At 43.9% G+C, this 12462-nt stretch overlaps 1 protein-coding gene across 4 annotated transcripts in view; it reads right to left on the reverse strand.

Moving 5' to 3' along the window:
• The window catches only part of bmpr1bb (bone morphogenetic protein receptor, type IBb), a 48313-nt gene that overhangs the window by 8254 nt on the left and 27597 nt on the right, over positions 1 to 12462 (reverse strand). For 2 of the 4 annotated variants that reach the window (XM_034601964.1, XM_034601966.1), the window contains exons 4-5: positions 9302 to 9390; positions 8452 to 8850 (exon numbers count right to left, since the gene is read on the reverse strand). The exons of 1 other annotated variant lie outside the window; for it this stretch is intronic. In XM_034601964.1, coding sequence (XP_034457855.1) covers positions 8452 to 8542 — 91 coding nt within the window. In that variant the 5' untranslated portion in view covers positions 8543 to 8850; positions 9302 to 9390. Of the gene's footprint in view, positions 1 to 8451; positions 8851 to 9297; positions 9391 to 12462 lie in introns of all 4 variants that reach the window. One more of the 4 variants, XM_034601965.1, reaches the window with a different exon arrangement.

Raw genomic sequence — 12462 nt, forward strand, 5'->3', positions numbered from 1 at the left:
TATTTTGTAGTTATTACTTTAATTTTGTAGTTAATGTGACTGAATTGAATGTGGAGTTTGAGGGGGAAAAAAGGCGGACAACAGTTTATGTTATTACAGTCAAGTAAATAAACAGGGAAATTAACCAAAACACATTCATAAATGGATTTCATGTAAAAATCTGATCCAGTTTTGATCAAGTACATTGTTTATCTTCCAGAATAGTAAAATTACAGTATATTTTGATTCAGAAGCCGCTGTGTAAGTAGACATCAGATGGGATTTTAAAACATTCATCATGAAGTGACTGAAGGTTCACACTGTGTTACCAGTAGGGAATAAAATCTGATCTGACAGCAGCTCGTCCCTGAAGGCCTCTGTGGTCAGATATAGCTGAACAGTGTTGTGCCACATGAGATGGACGTCTTCCTCTCCCCATCTGTCTGATTCCCATTCCATCTCTCTTCCTTTCTTCCTCTGCTCCCTATATTACAATAACAAGTGGACAACTGACCGAGCCATTTTCTTACTGCATGACCGTGACGATCCCACGCAACTTTAACCAAGACTTTAAAGTCCCACTCCAGCAGCTTTTACACCCCCTAAAGTGGATAATGGTCCATATTTATTTAGCACTTATCTAGTCTTAACAACCACTCGAAGTGCTTCACAGTACAGTTCTGCCACTCTTTCATAAAGTACAACTATACGTGCAACACTTTCCAGACAGGGATCCAACCGCTGACCTTCTGGTTAGTGAACAACCCGCTCTATCTCCTGTGCCACAACCACCATAACATATTCACAAGGTTTATCATGAAGAAAATTCCCCTCGTGGCCTTAAAATGGCTAAAATGTCACTCTCACAGCTCCACCTGCAGGGGGCCCCACCCACAAGCTGACAGGATTGGTTTCTTAGGTTTGTGACATCACAACAAACCCTGGCTGTGAGATTCTCTTGTTTTTCAGGCTGGCGTTTGTTTACAGCAGCGTTGAGGTAGAAATACACAAATCACTGAAATCATATCCTTTATCATATAAAAAGGCAAGTTTGGGGTTTCATTATAGCATTTACAAGTGGACCTAAGCTGTTTATGCAACTAGCCATTGGAAAAAGGAACACACCCAAATCTCCAGCTGCGATCAAAAGGCTGAATCAAAGGTGTTGAACACAGACTGGCTATTCTTTAAGTGGTACTCCGTGTCCTTCCAGCCTAATCTACGACTGTCTCTGTCAGAGGGGAAGTTTGTGGAGGTGTTCTGATCCTCCCTCACAGCGGCCTTGGTTCGTCTATCACATCTGCTCTGCAAGTGTGCCTAAAAAAACACAAGGCAGGAATGTTACATGAACTCGTCAGTCTCTCAGATACACTCCGTCCGAATCAGCTCGGCTCTGTTTGGTTTTTCTTTTTCAAAGGCAGCGAGTGAGCAAAGAAGACAGATGCAGGTCAGCTCGGAGAGAAGAGAGAAGCGTAAGAGAAAAACCTGATGTGAGGAGACAGAGGGTCCAGCTTCAGGGATCAGAGCAGGAGAGGACCGGGCGTATGAGCTGCAGCCTCATAGAGACGTCACACTGAACACTAAAATCTGTCAGAAGTACTGCCTTCGTCTTCCAATGTGAACTAATTTAATTGACAGCTATATTAAAAAATCAACCTAGAACAACTTTTAGATTGTGAACACTCACAGTCACCTAAACATGCCTGATTTCATTAAGATCAATGAATAATTCTCTGAGAAATCAAGGAAAATGTAGAAAAATGCCCATTTCTCACAAAGTTAAAGAAAGTGAAATTAAAACTCCCCAAATCCTGCATCCATCCTCTGATGTGGATTTGCACCAACATTTTGATAGGTTCCAACCTGATGCAGTGTGCCGCGAATGGTCAAACAAACAAATGCTGGCAAAAACACCACCTCCTTTGGTGGAGGAAATAAAAAAGTGATATGGTTACACCACAAACTGTGGTCGACAAATCTTTCACAATCGACACATGACACATATTTAATATCTACCTCCAACGCAAAGATTGGTGAAAGTGTCACACGTTTGTAGAGCAGTGGAGACGGCACGCTGGTTTTAAACTCAAACTACAACTACAAAAGAAACTTTGTTGGAGTAAAATAATTGTATCTATTATAACATAAAACTACAACCCCAAAAAATATTTATAGCCAGAATTAGATGAAGAAAAGATTGATTATATCCTCTAAACAGCAGGTTTACGATAGTATTAAAAGGATGAAAGAGAGTTTTATTTATTTACTTTTTGGTTTATTTGCTCAGTGCCCAACTTTCACGTACAGTACCAATGATGTACACAACTTTGTACAATAACTAAAACAATTTTTAAAATGTCTGTGGATGAATTGTGTTGTGAATGCGCAGTTTGTGGTTTTCCCTCTCTGACATCAAGACTGTGCTGTAGTCAGAGAAAACTAAGTGTGTGTGTGGATTGAGTTTGTCATGCTTGGTTTATAAAAGCAGGTCGACTACAGACTCACTGTGTCCAACAGACTATTAAAGAGGCCGAAGGATGTAAAGTTAGCAGGAGTCTTGAGGGAAAGGCCATCTGTGTTCGTTAAGTTCTAACAGATCTGTGTTTTTCTTCACCGCATTGATAAGAACCAAAAAGACCTAATACAACCAGTAGACCTCAATTAATAATGTGGGGATATAAGAAAAAACCTTTTTATCATTATAAATACATCACACAAGTCCATTATCTGTCACACACATGTATGTATTATTGTACACACTTTGTTTTTCCTGTCTCTTTGTCTAACTTACACAAACACACACACACACACCAAACAGACTTGCTGTGTCAGCTACAGGGCACACTCAAGGTCACCCCGAAATCTGATCTGCATCCCCCACACATTCCACAGGCTGCTCCTCAACCTATAACACACACACACACACACACACACACACACACACACACACACACACACACACTGAGAATCAGTGTATTACACGCTGACACAATACTACAAACACACACACACACACTTAAAAGTTACATTAACAAAACTTTTTACTGAACTTGCGGAGCTTGTCCCCATCAGCAAAAGGGAGGAAGAGGGAGAGGAGATGTTTGACAGTAGCTGGTCACACCACAGCAGACAGTGATGAGTCAAGTGTTGGGCATTTCAGGGCACAGATGTGTGGGAAGCCTCCCTTGAATGTAACTAAAGTTGTTCTTCACTGGAAAGACGCAGGCGATCAATAAAAACACTGTTATAATAATGGCTTTTATTTTTCCATCAGGAGATAAATGGAAATCAATGCAAGATAGAATTACTGCTGTTACCAGTAATGAGATTAGAGAGAAATGTTGACAGGGGGATTTCATTTCCATCAAACTGGAAAAAAAAAAGTTGTTTAAAATGTTCCGATTAACACAGTTGTTTCACAAGCCCTGATTTCACACTATTTAATCTCTGAGCCGAGACGTTCACACAGACTCTTTATCACGGGCAGACATGAGAGAGAAGGGAGATAAGTTTCTCCAGGTGGCCGTGATAAATCACTCCCTCAAAGGAGACATCTTCCCCGGTGTCTCCCGAGTGCACTCTGACCCTGGAGGGGTCACAACCAACCTGCAGAGGGGCCATACATCCTCCTCCACCCTGCCACCCCACCATCATCCCTCTTAACCCCCTACATGCTTCAAAGGCCCCTGCCACACGAACCACTCGCACATGTGCACATGTACGGGCGCAAGAATGTGTCTGAGGGGCGCATTCCTCGCTCGCTCCTCCATCGCCGCACCGACATCGGGTCCTCCGCTTCCAACAACCTGTTCCGCGTTTGCCAGGCGTGACCAGGCCGCCTCTTTGTTGGAGGAATGAGATGGTCACTCCGAGGCTCCCACCACCCGCAGCAAAAACAAAACACCACACCACAGTCACAGAGGAAGGCCTGCTTCTGCAGCTCCTCACAGTTCTCCAGGGCCGTGCTGAGAAAAACTAGCTCCACTGTCACAGAGAAAACGTTACACACGGGTGCGAATACAGCAGAGAGCTGCTATATCCACAACAAAATACTCTAACTCAGACAGACGCATACGCAGACGGAGACAACCCGACGTTTGCTTTACATCGAGAAATGCCGAGAACAGAGAGTAACACACGCACACTTCTATCACAGAGGAAAAAGGTTTTGTGTACAGAGATTTACTCGTAGTGTTGTGATATGTCACAGAGAAGCTTGGGAATGAATGGTCTTGAAAGGGAAGTAATGAAAACAATGATTGTGGAAGATAATTCTCTGAACCATTGGCTTGGATTTCCATTAAAAACAGTATACACTTCTCAGGGACATTTGTAGATGTGAGATTCATGCGTGAAAGTGTTATATCCACGTTTAATACACTACAACACATGCATGATATTACTCTACAGAAAGCAGAGCTGGATAATTCTCTGTTCATTTCTTCTGATACACACACTGACGGACACACAACAGGTGTAGAAGCTGGCGTGCTATAAAACCAAGGCTTTCGATCACCGTGTGAATGTGTGCATGTGTTTTTCCTCTTTTTCCAACAAATGCAATCTTCTCTTATTTACTCCTTTGGTCTTGAAATCTGCACTTGTCAGGGAGAGATTTTTTGTTTTGTTTCCCTCTACATTTCCCACCAATGCATCTCACTGCTCCACTATCAATGCATGTGGTCTGGATTTACTGGAAAAAAGCCACAAGCCACACAGTAATGCAGGGCTCCATTACAGATAGTTGAGAGAGCATAATATGTCCCGATGTTACTCGGAGGATTGGAGCTTCTGTTTTGACTCAAGGTCATTCAAGGTCTCTGTGAAACGTACGAGCAGACGTTTAAGAATCGCTTGCACTCGACAAAAAAACTTAAATTGTGAAAGGAATAAGTTTGACGTTTATTCACGTTCTCGCAAAAGGTTTCGAGGGGATGATCAATACCACTCTCGTATTGTAATATGAGCGGCAGATAATGGCTTCAACAACAAACACAACAAACTCCACCTACCACCACCTCTCGTAAGTTCACTAAGAAACACATTATTTTTCAATCTTCTCAGCTACAATAACTCATAGCGAGGAAACGCATGAGCTCATTTCCCTAAAACATTGAACCTTTCCTTCATTTTTCACAGAAGGCTGATACTTGAACTAGACGACATTTGCCCTCTACGGACTCTTTATTTCTCCCTCTGATCTCCCAAAGCTCACCAGGCAGACGCACTCATGCGGTGCACACGAACACAACTATTGCACAAACGCACACAGACACACGGGGCCAAACGCTCCCAGGCCTGACCACTGGAGCAGCACATCTGCCTGGGGATCAAATTCTGTGTCGAGGAACCGTATCCACATCCTGACAGGAAGCAGTGCACAGAGGGCTGGAGGAGCCCGGACCGCTGCCCGCTTTGTACCGTTGCTCCGCTGCGACACCACACTCACACGACCCTGCCCTTATTCCACAACACTCCACAGATGTCGTTCAAAGAGCGTGAGGTACAAAACTCTTTCTGTGTATTCCTGCCAACTGGAAGTGTGTGGATAAATAGGGTTCTTACAACCAGGAATAATAATGGAGGTATTTACACTCAAGAAGAAACAGTCACCTTATTTTGTAAAGCTCTGTAGAAGCTTCCAAACTACATCACTTCTCTTCTCTTATTTAAAACTAGTCACTATCGTACACAATCCAGTAACTACATCACCTCAGATCCCCTACACTCACACTAATGTTGGCAGAGCTGGGTTCAGGCATTAATTCCTTGTTGTGTTGCTTTTATTTTATAACTGTTTCAACTTTGCTGATTGTGAATGTCTCTGTTCTCAGGTCTCCTTTGAAAAAGAGATTTGAAATCTCGATGAGACTGCCTGATTGAATAAAGATCAAATAAAACACAATGCTAATCACATCAACCACCAACGAGGAGCCCAAATAGGTCACATCTCCTTTTAAAATCTGAAAGATTTGAAGCTCAACTTAAATTATTCCCATAATCTAAAAACAAAAAACAAGTTCTTAATAAAATAAAACACATTTCATTTAAAGTACCAATAAAATAACCTCTAAAGAACATAAAAATTATCCCAAATTCATACGAGAGAAGATCGTTAGAAGTATAGTATTAGCTCAACTGAAGCTCCAGAAAAGAAACGGCTGTTGATAAAGACAGAACCTCCTCTGAACGTTCCAACAGAGACACACTGACATTTTCAGGTATTTGGAGATTGCTCTGAATGAAAACACTTGGATAACGACCCCTCAGAAAGTCTAGGAGAGACCAGGGGGGCGGTTTTATGATTGTTCTCTGAATTCTCCACATTTGACATCATTCATTTTTTCATTATAAGTAGATAGGGGTGGCATCTCTTGTTCTCACGAAACCTAAAAAGATTCATTACTCTCTATGGACTGGTTGCTGTTATGACACAGACATGTGGGGTTTTCAGGGTCACTCTGTGGTTTTATGGTACAAACATGAGACAGCCAATCCAAAAGGTTGATGGAGGAAATAAGCCATAACCAATATATAAATAAAAAAGGTGTAACTGTTATAACTTGACTGATTTGTTTTGAATGGTCTGCGACTAAAGGAACAAGGCTGTGGGTCAATCTATTCCCTGTGAACCTCACCAGCCCGAAACAGGTGGCAAACCGAGCGGGCCACTAAGATTTACGAGCAACCTCCCACATGTTTTCCTCATTGCGGGCGACCTCTCAAAGATCAGATCGCAGAAGAAACAGAAAAGGCAACTGGTGGTTGAATTATTGACTGAGCCTTTCCAACAATGCTGAAAAGGCTTTGTAGAAGGAAATCTGTCCGAGAGCGCTCACAGCTTCATCTCACCTCCTATTCATCAGTCCTGCAGTGACAGCAGCGAGCAGAGACTTTGGCCTCTTGTCAGCTCAGAGTCAGACAGTTGGAAGAACGAAAAACTCCTCCGTCTGAATTTCACTCCATCTTCCCACAGCCCTGCCAAACGGTCAAACCCTCTGGACTAATATTGGATGAGAAATTAAACACCTCGCTCAGTCCGCACAGATACGTGTAAAGGAAATTCTCTGAGGAAACATTCATCCAGCGGCCGAGGTATTTCATGACCGAGTGTGAAAGTTGCAGCGAGCTCTGAGCCCCTCAGTCAGGAAGGGATTTCACAGCTGCTCTTTACTTTTGACACAATTTCGGTCAAGAATTTTCTTTGTAGCCGGATTAAAATCTGAAGCGGTTTGTGTTTCGGCGTGAAGTTGATTATATTTAGCGGCTTTTTTCCTAATCAGATCATTGTTTAATTCACTCTGGTGTAGAATTGGATGTAAGAACTTTTTTGCATTTTACCAGAGGTTTGATGAATCTACATCAAATGCAAACACACATGACGCACATTGTGAACATCACAATGTGCGTCACACACCCTGAGTTCATTCTGACGAAGGAATACAAAGAGGAGACTAGAAGAGCACAGATAGGTCCCTAAAGAACTGACACGCCATTAATCATTTAAAGGGAAATCCAGTAAGTGTTAGCTGAAATTTTCCAATAGGTATATACACACCACACACTCACTGTGTGTGTGAGTGTGTCAAAATTGTAAAAAAAAAAAAAAAAGAAGCCTGATGGGAAATCAACAAAATAAGAGTCCAGTACCAAAAGATATTCTCTTTGGTATCGCATAAGACAAATAATGATAAATATTTTGTAAACAGGTAAATTGAAGTGTGAAGACAATTGAGCCATTTAAATATGTGTACATAGAAACAACAGAAAGAGCCAAAAGCAGAGTGACAACATTATTCCATCAACAAACTCTCTCTCTCTCTCTCTCTACTTTTTCTGACCAGAAACAACAAATGCACGAGTGTCATCTTCAGTGAGGCTGGGAGCTCGCCGGCCCTCCCAGCCTGTCACAACCTGACGGGGGGCACCGCGACACTGTCGGCATTCATCGTAAAAAGACAACTGGCTGTCCATCTTGGACATCTTCAAACAATTCAAAACACGAGCGGAGGGGTTTGGCGGGGGTGTCACGGGGGAGTTGGGGAAGGGAGAGGACGGGGCAGATAAATGCACGCCCGTTCTCATGGTGGCCCCTGTGGAGGTGATTATAGCGTTTTGCTCATCATAAATACCACAGGGCAAGAAATAGACAACATCACAGCAAGAGCAAACCAACCTGTCACCTTACTAACAACAAATGCAGAAAGACTTGATTCTAATGTCAGAAAAACTATCAGTCTCCCAACTTTAAGCATAACTATAGAAATCTATTAAGCACAATACCAAAATAAAAAAGAAACAGATTCAATCTCTTCAATTTGCTGCTTGCAGAATTATTTCACACAGTTTAGCCAATAAAGGACAAACAATCACAAGGAGGCCTCAGCTTCATCAGTCCCACAGTGACTTGGAACATGTAGGAAGTGCGACAGCACAAGCATCCAAACACACAGAGTCCAGCACGGTACTCACCATCAGACCCACGGCTCAGAGATGCCAGTCCAGTCACCAGGAGAACAGCCTGCCAGGCCCGCTCCCGGGGCGACCACGCCACCACCACCATCACGCCAGCAGCAGCAGCAGCAGCAGCAGCAGCCCGCCTCCTTCCAATCCCAGAGGTGCTGCCACAACCGACGCAACCGTGCAGGGCAGCAAAGGGGTGAGACTGCGTTTTTTCTTTTTTAATTTATATATATATACATATATATATACATATATCTATATATCCTCCTGTGAAAAAAAGAGCGCCAGTCCTCTCCTCCTTCTGTACAAGTGTGTCTCTGTCAGCGACTGCCACTCCACTGCACTCGTAGGAACTTCACACAGCACACAGCCGCCCCGCAGCCTCCAGCACTACTCCACACTGACAGCCTGGGAGAGACAGACATGGAGGGAGAAGGAGAGGGGGGGGGGGGGGGGGGGGGGGGGGGGGGGAAGAGAAGGGGGGAGGAGGAGGGTGTTACTCAGTTGCCCTCTCAGTGTGTTATTTGTCCGGCCCTCTCTATGACCGCTCCACTACAGAGGGAACAGCTGAGTCTCTCTGAATCCACACACAGCCTCCCTCTCTTTCTCTCACACACACACACACACACACACATGCACACACACTACAGATTCTCACATCACTCAAACACAGAGAGCAGAATAGACGATAAAGGGGGGGGGGGGGGGGGGGGGGGTGAACCAGGGCCATGGATGTGTGAGTATAGGGGTTGAATGAGGTGTGGAAGCCTTATGAACTGTTGCCACAGGCACACAAACACACAGCATGCCAAGAGGGACACTCAGACACCACGATCAGATCTAAAGAGAATAAACTTACAGGGGACAGGAACATTTACTCTGGTGAGACCATCTGGTATGAAATCCTGCGAAGGCCGAGCAAGTCCCCGCTCAGGGTGGAATGATGCACTGCGAGAAGGAACCAAACAAAACACAGAACAAGAGGTGTGTTAATGGTTGGCATGAGCGAATCGATGCATGTTATCCATCCTGGCTCAGCAACACCGTGTTTTGTGTGTGTGTGTGTGTGTGTGTGTGTGTGTGTGTGTGTGTGTGTGTGTGTGTGTGTGTGTGTGTGTGTGTGTGTGTGTGTGTGTGTCCAAACACTGCTCAGCTTCGGTGTGAAAAGCTCGGCATACGTGACATATGCATAATTTTTCTTCATATATATATATTTAATTTTATTGTATTTTTTCACCTATTGCTCTTAGTTCTCCTCCGTGTTGCAATACTTGCTTTTATTTCCATCCCTATTTTTCTTCTCACTTTGTTTGTTATGCACCAAAGACCAAAGAAAATTCATTGTTGGTGGACATCTATTTGAAAATAAATATTCGTTTTTTTTTTTTATTTGTTTAAAAAATAAGTTATTGCATTCAACCTGTGTTTTTTTTGTATTCTCTCCTCTGCCAAGGAGGTTAAGCTTTCATCGGTTTTTATTTATTTTTTACATTTTCAGGGAATAATTCATTGATCTTGATTTTTTAAATCCAGCATGTTTAGATGATATAATATAGGGGCAAGTTGGTGCAGCTTGATTGAATTGGAGGGGACTGTTGGGCCTTGGTGGAGGTATCTGCTCTAAGTACCATTCTATTTGCTACATGGAATGTTAATCCTAATCCACAACAATATATACAACACACACAAAAAAAGAAAAAGAAAATAGGTCAAGTGTAAAACAAGTGTGAGGTCCGACAGTTTTAACACCACTTTGTAAAAGGGGACAAATTCGACATACTTTAGATTTATTGCAAGGATGTAAGTATAAGGCAGAAACTCACAACCAGCCTCCTTGAACTACAAAACCTCTACCCCACCACGACCACAGGAAAAATCAAAGTCTATACAAAATGTCCACCCTGTCTTGAAACAGTGTGTGTGGGACTACAGCTGCAGACACAGGTGTTGTGTGAATGGCAAACACTGCATGGGCATTAATCTGAAACCAAGAGTGTGGTATTAAGATTCAGACATGGGCCGAACCTCATTCAGCTCCTCATGTGAGCCTGTGTGTGAAAGGGGTGTAAACACAACAGGGATCAGGCCATCGCACGTCAGGTGATTAGAGGTGATTAGAGCTCACACCTCCCGGCACCACCACAACTTTACAACTTCGCACTAATCCAGCCCGTAGACACACACGCAAAACATGCAATACCAACAGGAGAGGAGAAAAAAACTGATAACAATAGGGACACATTCCGATGGTGAAAGATTTATATGGGTTACAAGTTAAGAGGATTAACAGAGCTATTAGACAGATTACATCAGGTCCACTACAGCACCTACAGAAATCATAAACATCTCCGAGATGACTGGATTTCTGCAGTCGTCCCCATGTAAGGTTTTGTAAGAGATAGAGAAATAGTTCCTGTGGTGTTGAAGCGGTGACGGAGGAGGGCAAAAAAAACAACGCGAGGCCAAATGGGCCCTCTCCACCCAACACCTGTCCCCCCCGTTAAAATCTGACTGGGTGGGAACAGCAGCTCCCAGAAGCCACTTCTCCCCTACAGTGCTCCGCCAGCCCTATAGCTGTCACTCCTGATTTGTGCAGCGCCGTGTGTTACACGTAATAAGTCGGCCCTTGCTGGAGCACGAGTGCATGGGGAGCGATGTGAACGGGTCAGTGCACCTCACACACCCTTCTGCGCTCCATCAAACGCACAGCACGGAGCCTCCCCGTATTCTCAGACGGCCCGCTCAGCCCACACGGATGAGGAGGGGGGGGGGGGGGGGGGGGGGTCCAGGCGAGTGAGCGGCTCTGTAGGTGGGGGTCACTCCACCGCATAAAGGGATTGAAAGTGGGGCAGACCGGTTGGAAGACCTGATCTCAGTGGAATTAACTCTTCACTTCCCTTCTTCTTCTTTTCTTCTTCTTCTTCCCCTCCCTCTATTTAGTTAGAATTTAAAGGGCAGAACCTCATCTATCATCACACACGTGAACAGGATGATTGATGCGGAGAAAAAAAACGCTCCGTCAGCGCCTCCGTCATTAGGTGGAACCACGATGTTTGTTGCAACTAGAATGAGAAACAGTACAATATTCATTATCATCCATGGTGCTCCACTTCAGGCGTTGACCTCTTGGCACAGTGAACATTCAGTTTTGATTGGGGACGGACTGGGAGGCCGACGTGGAGACGTGTTTAGCTGTGGGATCATTTTCAATTTGTTTTGCAGACTGTGTGTCCCCCCTGCATTTTGCCCTCCGGCGCTCGGCGATCAATTAGCTTGATTGTTTGCAATAATCTGTCTCCATTTCAGGCAGCAAAGATTTTGCTTATGAAATTGAGACCTTACATTAATACTCGCAGTAGTGTTACAATGCACCATGAAAACGAGCCACGTTTATTATTTCACAGAGGGACTTTAAACGGAGTAAATGCAGCTTTCATCGCACAGCGAGAGGAGCGGGACGGATGACTGTGAAAAATCACCGTTAACCTGTGAAACAAAAAGCCCCCGACTGAACACAGATGAGGAAATTAAGTGCAGGCAGAGAAGGAATGCGTATCGTGAGCGATGTTCCGGCCGGAGCCAAGCTGACCCTGGGCTCTGTGAAATTGGGAGGATTTTCGGCAGATCAGCGTTAAAACTGCTGTCACAGAATACTGGAGAGCAGTTGATTACCGTGGCAACACAGCTGTCCCGCCCAAATGGGGTCCACCATCTTCATCATCCAGCAACACATGGGTTTGTTTTTCTCTCTTCTTTGATTTATAAGAAAAGGATTTCATAGTAAATTTTGTACCAGGAGCAGAACTTACAACTTTTATTTTTTGAATTACTTTCATAATGAGTTTGTCAGGGTAGCAGATTAATCAATCTCAATAACAATAACCTGAGGTGATCCTCGGATTCCAACAGACCAAAACCCCAAAGATGTTGAATTGAAGACGGTGCCTGTTTGGAATGAGCTGTTTGCTCGGCCTTCAGTGATGCTGGTTGCAATTTTCTGCAGTAATTGAGCCACGGTAA

The sequence above is a fragment of the Hippoglossus hippoglossus genome, chromosome 12 (assembly GCF_009819705.1).
Source record: "Hippoglossus hippoglossus isolate fHipHip1 chromosome 12, fHipHip1.pri, whole genome shotgun sequence".
NCBI lineage: Eukaryota > Metazoa > Chordata > Actinopteri > Pleuronectiformes > Pleuronectidae > Hippoglossus > Hippoglossus hippoglossus.